This window comes from Trichosurus vulpecula, chromosome 9, assembly GCF_011100635.1.
Source record: "Trichosurus vulpecula isolate mTriVul1 chromosome 9, mTriVul1.pri, whole genome shotgun sequence".
NCBI classification, from domain to species: domain Eukaryota; kingdom Metazoa; phylum Chordata; class Mammalia; order Diprotodontia; family Phalangeridae; genus Trichosurus; species Trichosurus vulpecula.
Genome location: NC_050581.1, coordinates 113,111,469 through 113,131,933, shown reverse-complemented (window position 1 = coordinate 113,131,933; position 20,465 = coordinate 113,111,469). Strand labels below are relative to the sequence as shown.

Below are 20,465 nucleotides of genomic sequence, written 5' to 3'. Positions count from 1 at the left end.
ACATCATCTTTCCATGTAGGAATGTAAACAAAACAGTTCAACTTTAGTAAGTCCCTTGCAATTTCCGTTTCTTGATTACCTTTTCATGCTTCTCTTGATTCTTGTGTTTGAAAGCCAAATTTTCTATTCAGTTCTGGTCTTTTCACTGAGAAAGCTTGAAAGTCCTCTATTTTATTGAAAATCCATATTTTGCCTTGGAACATGATACTCAGTTTTGCTGGGTAGGTGATTCTAGGTTTTAATCCTAGCTCCATTGACCTCCAGAATATCATATTCCAAGCCCTTCGATCTCTTAATGTAGAAGCTGCCAGATCTTGGGTTATTCTGATTGGCTTTCCACAATACTCAAACTGTTTCTTTCTGGCTGCTTGCAGTATTTTCTCCTTGATCTGGGAGCTCTGGAATTTGGCAACAATATTCCTAGGAGATTTCTTTTTGGGATCTATTTGAGGAGGCGATCGATGGATTCTTTCAATTTCTATTTTGCCCTGTGGCTCTAGAATATCAGGGCAGTTCTCCTTGATAATTTCTTGAAAGATGGTATCTAGGCTCTTTTTTTGATCATAGCTTTCAGGTAGTCCAATAATTTTTAAATTATCTCTCCTGGATCTATTTTCCAGGTCAGTGGTTTTTCCAATGAGATATTTCACATTGTCTTCCATTTTTTCATTCCTTTGGTTCTGTTTTATAATATCCTGATTTCTCATAAAGTCACTAGCTTCCACTTGCTCCAATCTAATTTTTAAAGTAGTATTTTCTTCAGTGGTCTTTTGGACCTCCTTTTCCATTTGGCTAATTCTGCCTTTCAAGGCATTCTTCTCCTCATTGGCTTTTTGGAGCTCTTTTGCCATTTGAGTTAGTCTGTTTTTTAAGGTGTTGTTTTCTTCAGTGTATTTTTCAGTATTTTGGGGGGTCTCCTTTAGCAAGTCATTGACTTGTTTTTCATGGTTTTCTCGCATCCTTCTCATTTCTCTTCCCAATTTTTCCTCTACTTCTCTAACTTGCTTTTTCAAATCCTTTTTGAGTTCTTCTATGGCCTGGGGCCAGTTCATGTTTTTCTTGGAGGCTTTTTTTGTAGGCTCTATGACTTTGTTGTCTTCTTTAGGCTGTATGTTTTGGTCTTCTTTGTCACCAAAGAAAGAATCCAAAGTCTGAGACTGAATCTGGGCGCATTTTCGCTGCCTGGCCATATTCCCAACCAACTAACTTGACCCTTGAGTTTTTCAGTGGGGTATGACTGCTTGTAGACTAACGAGTTCTATGTTCCACGTTTGGGGGGAGGTGCCAGCTCTGTCAGACCCGCACTGCTCCTTCCCCAAGAACCCCCAACCCGAACTGGGCTTAGATCTTCGGCAGGTTGTGCACCCCTGCTCTGATCCGCCACTTAATTCCTCCCACCAGGTGGGCCTGGAGCCAGAAGTAACAACAGCTATAGCTGCCCCACCTCCGCTGCCCCTGGGGCTGGAAGCTGAACTGCGAACTCCTTCCACTCCCGCAGCTTTTCCCACTAACCTTCTCCACAGTCTTTGGTGTTTGTGGGTCGAGGAGTCTGGTAACTGCCGCAGCTCACATATTCAGGGCGCTAGGGCCCCCTCCGCCGGACTCCAGGTTTGGTTGTTCCACGCCGCTCAGGCTGGGCTCTGCTCCACTCCGTTCCCAGCTCCCAGCTCCCAGCTCTGTGTGGAATAGACCTCACCCAGAGACCATCCAGGCTGTCCTGGGCTGGAGCCCTGCTTCCGTCTGCTGTTCTGTGGGTTCTGCCGTTCTAGAATTGGTTCAGAGCCATTTTTTATAGGTTTTTGGAGGGACTCGGTAACAGAGCTCACTCTAGTATCTGCTTACCAGCCGCCATCTTGGCTCCGCCCCCTATCGGCAAATTGTTGAGAGCAGGAATACTTGCTCCTAGGACATGGGAACCTCCTCCACATCATCTCTTCCTACTCAATTTTTCTCCATGTGATTCCATAAGTCTCCTATAGAAGATCTAGTTCAGTCACTGAAGGCCTTCCTCCATTTATTTTAATATTTCCTAAAATACAACATGCTGGCTGTTTATAATACTTGCCCAATTGCAGCATCTGTACAAGAGCTACACACACATACACAAAAATATGGATTAAATTCAATGACTTTTCCACCTAAATTCATGTCATAACCTGGGCAATATTCATTCTTTATCCGTTTGATTTTTTGAGTATACATACATTACTAAGTTAATCACTTTTTAAGTGGCCCAGAAGCATTCTAGAACTTGATGCTAGAAGCATGATATAATTCATATATAGGTACCTTAGGAAAACTTTGTAGCTTTTAGGAAACCTTCCATTTGGGCTTCTCAAAGCACTGTCCCAATTGGCAAACACTTTAAGTAACTCTTTTATGCCGCCTCACTTGATACTGAAACCTAAAGAAGTTCTGAAAAAAGCAATCCCTGGTTTCATCTATTTCAGTAAACTTTCACCATCAACTTTTTTTAAGGTCTCAACTTATGCTTGGGCAAGCAGTTAAGGCAGATTTCCCAAGTCAAATGTTTTATCCCAACCACAATGAAGATTTCTGGATTGTTTACAACTATAAAACACAGCTGAAGATATGTTGCTACACAAAATCTGCCCTTCTTTTTTCGCTGATAATAATAGATGCAATCATCATTCCACCGCAACAAAAAAAAACTTTTATAATAATCTAAAAATTATTTTTACAGGTGAAAATGTTTTTACAAATTTTGATGGCACAAATTCTTTTTAAAAAACATGATTAAACTATTGATTTAAAGATGGTTTGCTATCCAAAGATTTCATAAGTATTTGTCTTATACCAGTGGCAAACAGAAAAATGAAATCAACTTTTTTCCTGGCATTTTCAGAATAATTTTTTTATAACTGTAAATGAATCACTGCCTTAAAAAATTTTTAGTGTATGGCAACAAATGGAAGAACTAAACTGAAAGCTGTGTTGTGATTAAGCAAGTCCAGAGAAAAGAAAATGCAATTCCCTTCTTTCATTGCAGAAGTGGGAGACTACAAGTGAGGAACACTGCATTTACTGTCAGACTGGGCTGATGTGGTTAATTTTATTGAATTACCTCTCAATTAAAAAAAAACTTCATCAAAGCAATGACTTTCTGGGCAGGGGAGGAGAAGAATGTACATTCAAATATCAAATTTATTTGAGCTGTATACGGTTTTTTTAAAAGAACTTTTGTTGAAAAAGAACTGATGAGGCAGAGCCAAGATGGTGGCTTAAAAGCAGGGACTTACTTAAGCCCTCCCCCAAATCCCTGTAGGGCTGTAAAAAATGACTCTAACCAAATTCTAGAACCCACAAAATATCATAGTGAAACCTCACCAGCCCAAGAAAGCGTGGATGGCCACTGGGAAGGGTCTATTACACCACACTGGGAGGAGCACAGCCCAGCAGGGTCGCACCAGAACAGACCAGATCTGGAGGAGCAGGCCTCAGGGCCCTGAATCACTGAGCTGTGGGAAAACCATTGGATCTGTGTGAGAGAAGTGTGAGGACTGGCTGCTGCCCTGGGATGGTGAAAGTTGCAGTGACGGCGGCGGCAGCAGCAGCAACAGCAATAGCAGTAGCAGCTGAGGCAGTGGCTGCTTCTGGCTCCAGGCCCACACAATGGGGAGAACCTGCCACTTGGCTGATCAGAGAGGAAGAACAGGGATGGCTTTGCTGGCACTATGGCAAGGTTCCCTTGCTTTGCCCTGCTTTGATCTGGGTTGCAGTCCTGGCTGGTGGTTCTTGGGGGAGGAGGAGCCCTGGAGTGGCAGAGTTTATGGTGGTTTAGAAGTAGCTTTGAAAACAGCAGCACAAAACTCCTGAAGCCTGGAACAAAGCACTCTCCACTGTGAAAGCAGTCATACCCTGACAAAAAGCTCAAAAGTAATTGGCTGGGAAAATGAGCAAGCAGCGTAAAAGAATCTTTCTTTGGTGACAAAGAAGATCAAAACATACAGCCAGAAGAAGTCAACAAAGTCAAAGAGCCTACATCAAAAGCCTCCAAGAAAAATATGAATTGGTCTCAGGCCATGGAAGAGCTCAAAAAGGATTTGAAAAATCAAGTAAGAGAAGTACAGGAGCAACTGGGAAGAGAAATGAGAGTGAAGTAAAAATAATTATGAAAAACAAGTCAATGACTTGCTAAAGGAGACCCCCCCCCAAAAAAAAAACACTGAAGAAAACAACCCCTTAAAAAATAGTCTAATCCAAATGGCAAAAGAGCTCCAAAAAGCCAATGAGGAGAAGAATGCCTTGAAAGGCAGAATTAGCCAAATGGAAAAGGAGGCCCAAAAGACCACTGAAGAAAATACTACCTTAAAAAGTAGAATGGAGCAAGTGGAAGCTAGTGACTTTATGGGAAATCAAGAAATTATAAAAGAGAACCAAAAGAATGAAAAAATGGAAGACAATGTGCAATATCTCACTGGAAAAACCACTGACCTGGAGAATAGATCCAGGAGAATTTAAAAATTATTGGACTACCTGAAAGCCATGATCCAAAAAAGAGCCTAGACATTATCTTTCAAGAAATGATCAAGGAAAACTGTCCTGATATTCTAGAACCAGAGGGTAAAACAGAAATTGAAAGAATCCACCAATCGCCTCCTGAAAGAACCCAGAAAGAAAACTCCTAGGAATATTGTAGCCAAACTCCAGAGTTCCCAGGTCAAGGAGAAAATAATGCAAGCAACCAGAAAGAAACAATTCAAGTACTGTAGAAACACAATCAGGATAAACACAAGATCTAGCAGCTTCTACATTAAGGGATCCAAGGGCTTGTAATATGATATTCCAGAGGTCAGAGGAGCTAGGATTAAAACCAAGAATCACCTACCCAGCAAAACTGAGTATGATACTTCAGGGCAAATATGGACTTTCAATAAAATAGGGGACTTTCAAGCATTTTTGATGAAAAGATCAGAGCTGAATGGAAAATCTGACTTTCAAATACAAGGATCAAGAGAAGTATGAGAAGGTAAACAGGGAAGAGAAATCATAAGGGACTTACTAAACTTGAACTGTGTTGTTTACATTCCTACATAGAAAGATGATATTTGTAACTCATGAGACCTTTCTCAGTATTAGGGTAGTTGAAGGGAATATACATATATATAGACAGGGCACAGGGTAAGTTGAATATGAAAAAAATAAAATTAAGGGGTGAGAGAGGAATATATTGGGAGAAGTAGAAAGGGAAAGATAGAATGGGGTAAATTATCTCACATAAAAAGGGGCAAGAAAAAACAGTTATAATGGAAGGGAAGAGGGGGCAGGTAAAAGGGAATGAATGAACCCTGCTCTCATAGATTTGGCTTAAGGAGGGAATAACATACACATCCAATCAGGTATCTTACCCTACAAGAAAGTGGGGGGGGGGGAAGAAGAGGATGGGGGGAAGTAGTAGTAGAAGGGAGGGCAGATTGGGGGAGGAGGTAGACAAAAGCAAACACTTGAAAAGGAACAGGGTCAAGGGAGAAAATTGAATAAAGCAGGACAAGCGAGGATGGAGGAAAATATAGTTACTCTTTTACAACATGACTATTATGGAAGTATTTTGCATAATGATACATGTATAATCTATATTGAATTGCTTGCCTTCTCAAGGAGGGTGGGTGGGGAGGGAAGAAGAGAGAGACTATGGAACTCAAAGTTCTAAAAACAAATATTAAAAAAAATATATTTTTACATGCAACTGAAAAATAAGATATACAGGCAATGGGATATAGAAATCTATCTTGCCCTACAAGAAAGTAAGGGGAAAGGGAATGGGGTGGAGAGGAATGATAGAAGGGAGGGCAGACTAAGGAAAGGGGAAATCAGAACATATGCCATCTTGGGGTGCGGGGGAGGGTAGAAACGGGGAGAAAATTTGTAACTCAAAATCTTGTGGAAATCAATGTTGAAAATTAAAAATATTAAATAAATAAACAAAATTTTAAAAAGAAAGAAAAGGAACTGATAAAATTGAATTGTCTAAAACAATAATTTAAATCAAATTAAACTTCACATGTACAAAAACCACTTCTGTTTAACTTTTGAACTAACTCCACAGTAAGACTTTGCAAGTAACATTAAAAAACTGCCTGAGCGAATGTCCAGTAATGGGTGGGGGTTGACCCAGAAGAAAACTGAATGACAAGAGTAAACATACGAGATATAAAAATAAATCACAAATATGATCATGAACCAACCATATTATATGTTTACAAAATTTAAGCTAGAGAATTCAATACAAAATCCATATTGAACAACAATTTATATCCCAATCCCAGCCATGGTTCAAATACTCAAGGATTAGTTACCTATAAATTACTAATCTTTTAAAAACATATGCTTGTCTTTCCTCTAAAAAGCTATCTTAAAGATACATTAATTTTTAGCTCTGCAAAATTCCAAAAGTACAAAACAATTCATATTCTGTTCATATTAAAAAATTCAAACCAGAACTCACAGAGTATAATCAAAATAGAAAAGCCTTTATATTGAGATTATCCTGATAAGCTTCCTTTAAAAAAAATTATATTAAGTGAACTACATTTTCAGATCTTTGAGGGTAGGAGCAAAATAATAAAATTATAATAACGGAAAAAACAAATGATCATATATCCAGTATGGGATTTTTGTATACTGAATTACTATGTGGATAAAATGAGATCATTTCTAGTGGGCATGAAGGAAAATGATGCTCAGAAGACTAACCAAGATCCCAAATGGGGTATAATGTATTAAGTCCACACCCTGGTTATCGGGCTAAGTCAAATGCTTCTACACACACACACACACACACACCACCACCACCACCACCACCACCACCACCACCACCACCACCACCACCACCACCACACTCCTCCTTGCCCATCTCCTCTGTATCCACACATTATACTGATAGGCACACTGCTAATGTTTAACACCTGTTGAATTAATATCAAAACCTTAGTCAACAAAAAGTTTAATGGATACTGTTTATTTCCCCCCCCCCACCTAATTAATATAGTACAGGAAGAAAAAAATGGATGCTTTTAAAACTAACACTTAATTATCTCCCTTGCCCCAAGACAAAATATGAGCCAGAAAAGTAAAGCAGTGTTTAGCAAAAGTAAGGCTAGTGTTTAGGCAGTAGAATGGACTACGTTCCCCCTCCAAGAGTATCCACACAGTAGGTAATCAAAACAGATTAGAAAAAAACTGCTTAATATTTCAGGGCCTGAGTGAAATGACCAGATACTCACCACCCACCACTTCTTTTCCCTAATACTTCAAAATAATAAAGGCAAATGACGGCACTAAAAGTTGTTGCATTCGTATCAAATTGATTACCATCTCAGGGAGGAGGGATGGAGAAAGAATTTGGAACTAAATTTTTTTTAAAGTGAATATTAAAAATTGTTTTTACACGTAACTGGGAAAAAATAAAATATTATAAGACGTTATCTCCCCCACCTGAAATAAAGTAAGCCCCTCTTATGTTTTTACATTATCTCCTTATTAGATGGTGAACTTTATGAAAGCATATGCTATTAAAGTATATTTTTAAGGGGGAAGGAGGGAAAGAAGACCCTCATACCATATTCCAAAGTCAATTTCAGCAGACAAAAAGGGAAGGAGAGGATTATGTCAGGCCTGTACCATCATCCTAAACAATCTTCATAAATGTTTGAGGGCCTCACTCATTTATTAACGAACACCCCTACACACACTAGAATATTTAGAATTTACAGTTTTCCAAGCTCACAGAGATTGAGAAATTGGCTAAAAAAAAGTTGAGGTACAAGATGTAATGGAATATTCCCACACTATAAGAAATTATACAGACAAGCATGAAAAGACTTATATTAACTGATGCAAAGCAAAGAACCAGGAAAACCATATACATGATGATTACAACAATTAAGTGGAAATAACAAAAAGCAAACAATTGAAAATGAGAGCTGTGAAATTATAATAACCAAGCTTGTACCCCAAAAAAGAGAGAGAAGGTACATTACAATGCAAAATGGAGGTAATATAAAAACAAGAGATATACTTTTTAAAAAAATAAATCTGAATCTTTCAACATTTACACCTCTTTTCAGCAATTCTTAGTGCTCCTAAAAAGTGCAGTATGAAAGACAAAGTGAAACAAATTCTTTGTCAATAATCAGAAGATGACATTTTCAGATCTGGCATTTTTGTATATCTGACCCCAGAAGAAAAGCTGCAGCATATACATATATACATATATGTATATATATATATATAGAGAGAGAGAGAGAGAGAGAGAGCGCTCACTGACATGTGACATGTCACCAACAGTACTGGTAATACACTGAGAAAGGGGACAGCTTTGCATTCCAATATAAGCAAGGCATGATTGTGTACAAAGTGCTTCCCTTAATAAAAGGTCCAGAATATCAAGGGAATTAATGAAAAGAAATGTTAGGGAAGGTGGCCTAGTCATACGAGATATTAAACTATTGTAAAGCAGCAGTCATCAAAACTACTCGGTACTGGCTAGGAAATAGAGTGGTGGATCAGAGCAATACGTTAGGCACACAAGACGCAGTAGGTCAATGACTATAGCAATCTACTCTTTAATAAATCCAAAGAGTCCAGCTTCTGGGTTAAGAATTCACAATTTCACAAAAACTGCTGGGAAAATTAGAAAATAGTATGGCAGAAACTGGGCACAGATCAATATCTTACATAGTATACCAAAATAAAGTCAAAATTGTTTCATGGTTTAGGAATAAAGGCTGATGCTAAAAGCAATCTGGGAGAGAAAGGAATAGTTTAGCTGTCAGATTTATGGAGAAGAATTTATGCCCAAACAAGAGATAGCATTATAAAATGCAAAATGGATAATTTTGATTATGTTAAATTGAAAAGTTACCACTCCATAGTCGTAGCTAAGAAAACCCCCCAAAAGGGTTTACAAACAGTTGTACACTGAAAAGGCCTAAACAACAAAAAAAGTGGTGCAAACACTGAGGGCTATGCCCAGAGGATACAGATACAAAAAGTGAGAGAGTCTGGGCCCTAAAGAAATTTACATTCTAAAGGGAGAGATAACATATAAGGAAGTGATAGTTAAGAAGCACATTCAAGGTGGATAGAGGTGAAGCAAATGAGGGGAATACAAGTCAGCTGGTGGAAATAAAGCATTTTCTCCTTATTCCCATTTTTAAGCCAGTTGTCCGTTTGGACAAGGACAAAATAGATTCAACTTAACGAAGTCTTAGTCAGAAACAATGGGATTTAGACGGGAAAATGTTTGTCTTCTGACTCAAAATGTACAGCGGGGATAGGGCAGTGGAAGGTATAGTGAAATAATAAATGGGGAAAGTAAATATAATGATTCTTTTAAGTAGCTATTGCACAATTCTACTTCATCAGTGCTAATAAGAGCTCAAGTCTCTGCAACAGCTTTTCTAAAACACCAGAAGCAAATAAAAAAACATAATTAGCAATAATGGATGCCTAAGTGTAACCTTACAGCAATTTTTCAAATGATAAAGACCTGGACATGAAAAGCAGCAGTTCAGCTAAAAGAAAACAAGGTCTCACAGTTTAACAGCACCAAAATGTTTTCTTGACCAATATGTCAAGTTGGTGCATCAATAATATCCATGTAAGAGTTTTCCCTGATTTATTTCAAAGCAAGGAGGCAGAATGGATCTCAGATTTAAACTGAGCAGTTAACTTACTTGTCCAAGCAAGGCTGGTGAGTTACCTTTATATGACATTAACAACAGTAGAGGAATACTACTTTATTTTGTGGAATTTGTCTAGAGAGATAGCTTCCTTTAAAACCCACCTTGTACAAGAGGCCTTTCCTGATACCTCTTAATCCTAGTAAACCTCCCTCTGTAGACTATCTCCAATTTATCAAGTATATATATTTACACATTATATAGAGAATTTTGTACCTAGTTTGCACATTTTCTTCCCCAATTAGACGGCAAGATCCTTGAAAGCAGGTCTTTCCCTACATCCCCAGCACTTAGTACAGGGTCTTGCACATAATCTGTGCTTAATAAGTGTTTTTTTTTTTTTGACTTGACTGGACAGAGGGAAGTCATATGAGAAGCCATAGCCCTATTTCCATTCCATCTATCCCTGATTCCTTCCCCCACTCCAAATATGTCCCAGGATTTACAGGTTATCAAAATTTAAAAGGCTGGGAAAAACAGTTCTAGAGTGTGACTCAATCTCTGTACTCTGCCACTTTGGCACTAATTAACCTATCAATTACCTGGGTTACCCTCTGCTCTTCATTTGACCTCTCCAAAAAGAAACTAAGGCAAGTGTTTTAGCACTAACTTGTGCCCAAAGGTCCCTCCTTATCTATTTCTCTTACCTCCCCCCCCCTCATGTAAGTTACATCTTCTCATTAAGTACCAACAGTTTTTACTGTTGTTGATGTGCATCACGAAAAAATTAAACACGTTAAAAAGTTTCATTCTGCTTTTAAAAAAACTATGAAACTGAATCACATAAATTTCCATATACTTGGTTCAAGTTAGTTTGCTTTTTAATCTGTTTCATTACTTTGAGTGAACAAACACAAAGAAAAGGGCCCCACATCTGCAAAAATTGAGACCATTCATAAGACTAGGCTTTTAAAAAACGAAGGGCTGAATGTAGGTGAAAAAAGGAACTTCCTAAGCCATATGATGAATTATCCAAATCAGATATACTGCTTACTTATGATTTTTTTCATGCAGTTTTCTTTCAAGATTTTATTCTATCAGCTCAACCACAAGATCAATTCCCAAAGGCATGATGATCACTATTCCCTTCAAATCTATAGTAAAAACAGAAGATAATTAAAGTTTTACAATGTTTTTATTAAAACTCTCCGTTTTACATACCCAAGAACCTACTCATTTAAGATCCAAGTCCCTCCCAAGCTACTTGTGATATCCCCTCCAAGGTTACCTTCTACTAGTTTTTTAATCTTATATGCTCTCATTCACATATGTTGGTTCCTCCAATAAGATGTAAGCTCCTTGTGGGAGGAACTGTTTTGGGCTTTTCTTTTTACCCCCAAGGCTTAGTAAGGAGCCTAGCACAGAATAAGGATCTGATATATGCCTTCTAATTGACTCCTTACTGTGTGACCCCTGGCAATATAAACATCTTTGAGCCTAAACATAGATGTAAGGGAAAAAAAATTTGTAAATCTATTAATACTAGCTATTACTATTGTGATCCTTCTGATTAAGAACAGGAAAAAAAAACACTTAGTCAACTGTTATATATTGAAGTCTGCTATAATACAACTATTAGTCCTTCTAGTACATAGTAAATACTATGCACTGGATGTACTTGGCACAAGCAAGTAACCAATACGAGACAAAATGAATCAGAGCTTAATGTTACGGGACTCGCTTTGTCTCAAACTATATAAAGCAAGCTTAATAGAAGCATCTAAATGGCACAATGGGTAAAGTACTGGACTTGGAGTCAGAATGACTGAAGTTCAAATCCTGCCTCAGACACTGGCTTCATGACCCAGGCCAAGTCATTTAAACTTCTCTTGGTCTCAGTTTCCACATCTCTAAAATAAGAGATAATAAAAAGCACTTAGCCCTCACAGGATTGATGTGAAGATCAAGTCAGATAACACACCACTTTGCAAACCTTGAACTGCTATATAAAAGCTAGCTATGAAATAAAGTATCATCTGAATAATTTTTCTACAAATTTTTTATTAATAAAACAAATTATTTATTAAGAATATTGCAAAAAATGAAACCACCTTTTAAACACCTACCTAGAAAAACCAAAGGTACTTTGGAGAAAGTAGACATGACAGATCCAATTAAAAAATTACATGGCCAGGTCCAAAGCCAAGTGCCAACTCCCACCCATCAATTTCATGTCCTATGAGACCAATATCAGCCTCTCTAATAAGGGAGGAAGTTCTCAAAGGGAGATGGAGGTGTAAAACAAGACAGGTTTTTAAAGTTTCATTACTGTCTCCCCAATGCATTTCAATAGTAATATAATTGAGGGAAGTACCTTTCCATATTTTGGATGGATGTGGTAAAATATGCTCTCCGGGACAGTCTATCTTGCAAGTATACAATGTCAGTAACATTACTCTTTCCCCAAAGGGCAAAAGAGACAGATTTTTTAAAAATCAAGTATACCCAAAGTAACAGCATCCTACTTACCAAATGCAGCATATAGCTATATGAACACTTAAAACAAATGAAGTTAATTTACTTAAGCTGAAAAAGAACACTGACCCAAAATGACCTACTTCTACTTGAATGGCAAATTTAAGCAGGTTGTTTTGAAACAATTCTAACAAAATAGTTTGTCTTTAGACTGAAAAGACTTTCAGTTCCTTAACTCAGCCCACAAGCATACATTAAGAGCTTGAGAATACAAAGGCAAAAATAAAACAAGTGTCCTACTTTTGAAGATCATTTATAGTCTAGTCAATGGAGAAAAGAAGTACATGGTGATAGTGGGGAAAGGTGTATTAGGAAAGGATTTATATAGAAGATGATGTTGGGTTGAGCTTCGGAAGTAACTACTGTATAAAGATTCTGACAGGTGGGAAAGGAGTGTACATTCCTGACAAAGGGAACAGCCAGTGTTAAAGGCATGGAGGCATGAGATGAAGTCTCATGTACAAGGAATAGTAACAAGACCAGGTTGGTTGGTCTGCAGAGTTCATAAGAGGGAGTAATGTACAATAAAGGTAGGTTGGAACAGGTTGTGAGGGGCTTTAAATGTCAAACAAGAGTTTATATTTGATTGTAAGGGTAAGAGAGAACAAATTCACCTTCCCTAAGAATAAAATTTGTAGTAACTGAAAAGATTATAAATTCTCTAGTTTGTGTTTCAAATGTGATCATTTTCAAATGTGATAATTTCTAAACTAGTGAAAAAAAGATGATCTTAAAAAAAATTCAATCATATTTTCTACTTGGCAATTTTAAGAGGTCACAGGATGCAACAAAGTTTAAAATTAATGAATTTTCTAAGAAAACTGTTTCCACAATCATTACACGGATTTTCTAAGAAAACTATTTCTGCAATGTTATACAGCTAAGCATGTTATAGCAAAACTATTTAATTTACTCACTCCATATATAAATACATGAAATCTCGATGTTATGGACAATATTTTACTATCCACTTTTGTAATTAACTAAAATAGCTATTAACAGATAAAAAAATCAATATGTGAAAGTACATAAACTAGATGAGGGAAGTATCAGTTGAACTGATCCCAAGTCACTCAGATGTTTTTGTTGTTGTTGCTACTGTGCTTTTTCGGGGTGGGGGGGGGATGGAAAAAAGATGCTAGTCTTTGACAATGAAAGCTTCTCTCTGCTCAATGTTAGCACTTTTCATTCTCCAAAACCACTGGTACACAAATTTCTGCCCTTTGACTCCCTTTTCACTTTGGGGAAGGAAAAGTAGATTCCTTAAATAAGAAGTTATGGGTAGAAAATATCAACAGTGTCCACAGGAATTATTCAGATATAGCCCAAATATCCATCTGACCTCTTACTGCATTAACTAAACACTGAAATAGTAATCAACCAAAAAAGATTTTGCTGTAGCACATAGTAAATTCAATCTAAAACATACAAGAACTTTCTAAGCCAATGGAATGATAAATGCAACATCTTAGTAAATAAACATTCTAAAGCAGGTAGGTTTGTGTAATCAAGCAACTTAACTGCTTGGGCCTCAGTTTCCTCTTCTGTAAAAGGAAGAATTCACACTAGATTATCAAAAAAAAAAAAAAAAGCACCCTGCAGTTCTGACACTCAGATTCTATGAAAAATATATACTCAAAAAATCTCCATGATAAGTTAGCAGACAGATATCCTTCGTTCTGTAGAAGGTACCATATTTGGAGGAAGTAACCTTCCCTGATAACATAAAATATCCTCTGGGTAGCATGGTTTGTTTTTAATCTATATTTAACATAAAATCAGCTACATTTTGGAAACCACACTGAATAAGACCCAGTAACTAGCATGGTTTTTAAATATCTTTTACAAAAATTAAGGTTTTCTTTATGCATTACATACATATGGATTATGGTAGGCTGACCATCCTCACTGCTTTCCTTGATGTAAGCAGATAGATTTCAGGTGATTGTAGCTTTAGACCTGAAACAAAATTACTGTTCTCAGATGATTCTATACAAGGTAAGTCTACAGCCATATTTATTTAAGTGGACACAGAAAGTTCAGCCACCAAAAGTTCTCCTTAAATAAACAACTTTTCAACAAGAAACTTCAGTTTCTTCCAACAACCCCTCACAGGAATATTATTACAAGACAACATGAAATTCTCTACCAATACTGTAAGTTAATAAAATATCTGTTTACAAAAGCTTCCCCTACTCCTTACAAATCCTACCCAGACTTCATTCAAGGCCCCAGTTCAAATCTCATCTCCTTAAAGCTCTCCCTAACCACCCTAGTTGAAAGCTGGCATGTTCTCCTCTTTTACTATTGATTGTCTTACTGTCTATCAATCAATCATCTATCACATAGTCTTTCATATACATTATAGTCATTTGTGTAAATGATGTACTACCCAGCTGAAGTGCAACCTCCTTGAAGAAAATGTTCAGTTCTGTCCTCTTATTCTCAGAATGTAGCATATCTCCTACACAGTATCTAATAAATATTTGTTGATTTATCACTACCTCAACTAGAAAGTGAGCTCCTTAAAGACAGTTTTTCTTATCCCCGATCCCCGGTCATTACTCAGTATATGCCACAAACCCGGCAGACACACAGTAATGTTCCTTGGCCCAACTGACTTGAGGAGGTATAAAGTGAAAGAGCAGCAGTACCAAAAGAACAAACATTAGTCATGAAGTTGCTATGGTTAAGTCTGCATTTCCCAGTTTTTCTTTACCCTACAGAAAATATCTCCCTTCTCTCCCCTCAAAACACCTGCAGGTTAATGCTCAATGGTCCTTAATGCTGGACAACCAAACCAAAAAAGACACTACAGAATGTTTCCCCTCAAGAGTTTGAATCCTGAACTTCTGCTTAAGTAAAATTGTAAGAAATGCCTTCCACCAGACCAAAGACTAGATTATATATTGCTATATAGTACATCTATCACCACCGCACTGAAAACCAAAAAATGTAGAGATAATGGGATTCTGTACTATCTCAAAAGTTCAGTCAACAAACATTTAAAAAGGGCCTATGTGCCAAGCACTGTGCTCAGTTAAACAAATTATGCAAAAGTTATTTAGGATAAAGATGTTCCAGAATACAGAGAAAAGTATAAAATCTTTGTCAATATAATAGCCTTACGCTGCTTAAATATCCAAGTCTAGATGATTAAAGAGGGACAGGATCAACAATTATTTTTATTCTGAATGGACTCAATTAAGCCCCTATGTCCCAGGCACGGTGCTAGAATGCAAACACAAAGAATGAAACAATCCTTACCTGTCTGTGGCTTACATTCTAACAGGGAAACAAGTACAAATATAAACATGCACAGACTAAAAATAAATACAAATAAACACAAGATTGTTAAAGATGGATGGAGGGGCACTAGCAGTTAGGTGGAAGGTATTTGGAAATTAGGAGACAAAGTAAAGGAGCAATTCTACGAGGCTAAAGTAATTATGTAGCATATTACCTGCATATGGGGGGGGGGGAGTGAGAAAGGAGGAGGACAACAAGGAAATAAGTATGTAAGCTTTTATTCATAGGTGGCGCAGGATAGGTAGAGTACTAGGCCTGAAGTCAGGAAGACTCATCTTCCTGAGTTCAAAACTGGCCTGAGATGCTACTACCCAACTGTGTGACTCTGGGCAAGTCTCTTAACCTCAGTCTCATCTGTAAAATGAGCTGGAGAAGGAAATGGCAAACCACTCCACTATCTTTGCCAAGAAAAACCCAAATGGAATCACAAAGAGTGGGGCAGGAATGAACAATATGTGCCAGGTACCGTGTTAAGTGCTTTACAAATATTATCTCATTTGATCTTCACAGCAACTCTGTGAGGTGGATGCTATTCTCCCCATTTTACAGATAAGGATACTGAAGCAGAGGTTAAGTGACTTGCCCAGGGTCACAGAGCTAGTAATCATCTCAGGCAGGACTTGAACACAAATCTTCCTGACTCCAGGCCCTGTGCTCTATCCATTGTGCCACACGGCTGATTAGGTGGACAACCAGAATAAAGTCAGAGATGGGAGATGGAATGCTATATGTGAGAAGCAGAGAAAATGTTTGGCTAGATAGCACTTCATCATGTGAGCTCCTTAAGAACTTGCCAGTTGTGACCTCTCTTTGTATCACCAGAGCATCACAAGATGCCTGACACATAGTAAATGCTTAATATATGCTTCTTCATTCAACTTATTAATAACTAGCATGCATATACTGTTAAATGTTTGTAAATACGTAATGTTTGTACATTACCTAGTTCCTCAACAACAATGGTCTGGGAGGGGGGGCAGTAATGTTACTATTATTACTACACCCCTTTCAGAGATGAAAAAATTGTAGGTGAGATAGGTCAAATGACTTGGTCAGAGTCATTGAGCTTGCTTGAACTCAGGTGTTTCCATTTCCAAGTTCAGCACACAATCCACTAAGCAAGATGGAAAATTGAATTAGAGTCACATTGTGAAAAGCTTTAAAAGCCATTTAGCTTTTAGAAGAATTTATATTTTATTCCTAGAGGCAATAGGGGACCACTAGAATTTGTAAGTGACACTGACAGATCTGCTCTCAGGATGATGCCTTTCACATCATCTATCAGTTTCTTTTCCTGTGGTAATCACAGGGATTGGCAGGTTAAGTATTAGACAATTGGGAAAAAAAAAGATAAGGTTTGGTAAACTGTTTAAAAGGTAAATAAAGAACCTCAAAGGGGGCCCCCAGCTGCCTCTAGGATACAATACAAACTACTCAGCCTAGTACTTAAAGCTCTTTACAACCTGCTTCCTACTTACCTTAGCTTTCCAGTATTGTTTCTTATTATAGCACCCACCCCCATTCCCCTTTCTAGCACTGACCATGCCACTTAAAGTAGCTTGCTAACTGTCCCATTCCTTACATTACATCCCACCTCCTATCTCTGTACCTTTCTGCTCCATAACTGGTGTGCACTCCCTCCTCACCTACACCTTTAAGAAGGGCAGATTCAAAGCATAATATCAGCTGTAATTTCCTACTTGAAGCCTTGCCTGTTTTCCTCCCCTTATTAACACTCTTTCTCTTTTAAAAATTGCTTTGAATTTACTTGAGTTCATTTTATCCCTCAAACTAGAATGTATGTTCCTCCCGGGGCCAAGACTATTTTTGTCTATATCCCTAGGATCTCACAGAATGCCTCGAATATAATGGTCACTTGATTTTTGTATGTTGAAAAGTAACTAACAGCAAAAAAAACTTCAAGTCAGTATAACCCTCCAAGTGATGGCTGAAAAACACTTTAACACTTTTAAGATGATTTGTATATGTACTTCTAGAGCTAGACCAGGACCATAAAACAAACTCTAAAAAACGACTAGTCTGTCCTAAGGAGGATTTTGGGAAAGACAAAAACTTGGAGGGTCTTCTTAAGAAGAAAAAGGGGTCGTCGGGGAGGACACACCTTGATCAGGTCGGTACTGAAGCATAGTATGCCGACGATACAATTTGGAACAAAGCTGTGTTTCGATTTTCTTAATATTGCTTAATATTCAACCGTGTGTCTTTCTTCTCCCAAGTTTAGAACAAAGTTCCCTCAGGAGAAAGGTAACAGGTGTATCTTTAGAAATGGATCAAAGAAGAAGCCTGTAAATTTCCCTAAAATGCACTGTAATCCTACACTATGCTTCATTTCTAATTAGCAAAACAAACTCAGTGATATCTCATCAAGCCTAGTGGTACAGATTTTTATCCCCAATACAAACAGTTGCAGAAAAAGAATATGATATAAGATGGGGGGGGGGGCAGAAGCTAACCACGGATGAGACACTGCCCAAGGAGGGAAAGAGGGAGGTGATGGTGGGGCCCCCAACATAATCCACTAAGTGAAGTGATTCCTGCAGGCAGTTAAGACACCTTGGCTGAAGGAGCCGCCCTCCGGCCTCAGACTCAAACCGAGTCCGGGGCTTTGCGGCCTAGCTCTTCCCTGCGTCTCCTCTTCCGACCCCGCCAGGGAGGGGGGTAGGCCTGATGGACCAGACACCTTGGAAGGAGACAGAGAGAGGAGATCGAGATACGGATCGAAGTAAAGACGGTGAGAAAGAGAAGGAAAAGAGTCGCCCGTCCTGACTCCTCTTCACCCAGGGGCCCAGGACGGGCTTCGGAGCGAGTGAGCGCCCGCTACCCCTCCCCCTACCTCTCTCCTCTAACCTTCCCCGCGGCTTCCAACTGCTCCCCCACCGCCCCGCACCGCCCCGCACGAGTCCCGGCGCGAGGCACCAGTGGCCCTGCCCTCCCCCTTCCCTCCCCCCCACCCCCCCCGCAGCGGCAAACGGCCGCGCGCACCTCCAACTGCTCGTGCGACCTCTCTGGGGCCCTGTCTCCCAACTCATCCCCCTCACAGCCGGTTCGGCTAACGCCGCGGTGAGCCGCGCGCGATGCAGCCCCCGTAGGCCCGGGGCTCCGCACCCCACCCTCGCCCCCACCCCCCCCGCCCCGTCATGGGCGCGCTCGGCGGCCTCCCAGGCCCCGTTACTCTCCCGGCCGCGGCCGGCGCCGCCGCACAGCCAGCTCCGCTGGGGAGAAGCGGGCCCGCGCCCCGCCGGCGCCCAGTCACAGGGAGCGCTCACTCCCCCCCCCCCCCCCGCCCTCCGCCCGTGCCCCGGCTCGTCCGGCACGGAGAAGGCCTCACCAGACCCTAGGCCCGGACGTACCGCTCCACCACCACCACCCCCCCTCGGCCGCCCGGTCCGCTTCTGAGGTGGATAACGGCGGAGACGAGAGCAGAGAGATACTCACTCAGGGGTGGGGTGTTCAGGGTCATAGAAATCCCCCATCTTCGGCGGCGGCGGCAGCTGCTGCTGCTGCTTCATCTGGAACAGCTAGAAGCGGCGGCGGCTGCCCAAACCCCCTCCCCGAAGGCAGGGGAGACACGGGGGAGGGGGGCGGGAGGGGGAAGCAGGGGAAGGGGGGAGGAGAGGAGGCGGCTTCTCCGGCGGCGGCGGCGGCGGCGGCGGCGTCGTCGGCAGAGACGCTCACACACGCAGCCACCCCGCCCCCCTCGCAGGCGCCGCGGCCGCCTCCTCCCCACCCCCCGACTCCTTAAAGAGATACACACTCGGGCCGCACGGGAGACAGAGGCTGCAGCCGGGGGCGCCCCCTCCCGTCCGGTGGGCCGCAGGAGGCGGCTGAGCCCTGGGGCGGGGCGCTGCTCAGGCCACGGTGCCTCCCCAGCACCACCTCCGCAGCCCACCCCCCGGCCGAGCTCCAGGTGGGTTCTCCCGCTGCCTGGTGCAGTCCCGGCCGCTCTTCACCGCCCCCTGCCGGCGGCGCAGCCAATCCCAGCGCGCTCGCTCGCGTCCGAGCTTTGCACCGCCCCCCCTACAACCCCGCCCCCCCGCCAGAGGACGCGTCCAGGCCTCGCTGCTGAAGGGGGGGGGGGGGAGAAAGGAAGGAACCCAGTGGAGCCACGGCGTCCTCCCGGGTCTATCTCCCCAGCTCGCCGCTTGTCACCTCTTCCTCCTCCTCCTCCTGCTCCGTACCTTTCTTCCTCTTCCCACCCTTCCCCCTTCCTCTTCCCTTTCCCCTCCTCCTTTCCCTCTTCCCTTCCTCCCACTTCCCATTCCTCTCCTTTCTCCTGCCCCCACCTTGTTTCCCTTTCCTCTTTCTTGTCTCAGCCCTCCCTTGTCCTCTCCCTCCCGATTCCCACCCCGGAGGGCCCACACACCCAGGGAGCGTTGGCAGCCTCGTGGCGGGAGGGGGACGCTGCGGGGGGAGGGAAATCGAGACGGGCGGGGACAGGAACGGCTGTTGAGGGTCCCCCGAGAGGTCGGTCCGCTGTTACTCTTTGTTTTTACTGGTGTTTCCTCCGGACCCCCCCCCCTTCCCTGGGCCGTGGCCTGATCCACTCCCCCCTTTTCTTTCCTTCCTCCTCCTCCTCCAGGGAAAGAGGGGTGGCAAGTGTGGCCGGACCTTCTGGGCAGAAGTCGGTCGACACCGGCCCCCCTCCTCTCAAGCTGCTGCCTTTTTGTTTTCTCTCCAAGAAAACTCGTGTTTCAGAAATCAAGGGAAGGGCAGGACGTTGGCAAGAATCTAAACTGTTCTGTGACGTTCCTTTCCTCCTTTCTTTTTCAGTGGGACTGGTCCCTGGACAAGTCAAGGGGTCATAGGATCAGACACTTAGAACTGAAAGGAAACTTTAGAGGTCAAGTCCAGTCCTCAGTTTTCGGTATAGAAACCTAGGCCTGTGCTGATGACCTCTTTTGCCAAAGGTCAGGCAGTTAGGGGTATAGTTAAGATTTGAATCCAGTCCCTACTGAA

The 20,465-nt window shown here is 41.2% G+C and overlaps 1 protein-coding gene across 2 annotated transcripts in view; it reads right to left on the bottom strand.

Annotated features, from left to right (window-relative positions):
- The window catches only part of SETD2 (SET domain containing 2, histone lysine methyltransferase), a 157,359-nt gene extending 138,181 nt beyond the window's left edge, over positions 1-19,178 (bottom strand). For both annotated transcript variants that reach the window (XR_005009101.1, XM_036737580.1), the window contains exon 1: positions 18,945-19,178. Coding sequence is in view for 1 of the 2 variants with exons in the window: in XM_036737580.1 (XP_036593475.1) it covers positions 18,945-19,018 (74 nt within the window). In the remaining variant the exon portion in view is untranslated. The remainder of the gene's footprint in view (positions 1-18,944) is intronic.
- Positions 19,179-20,465: the final 1,287 nt, after the last annotated feature.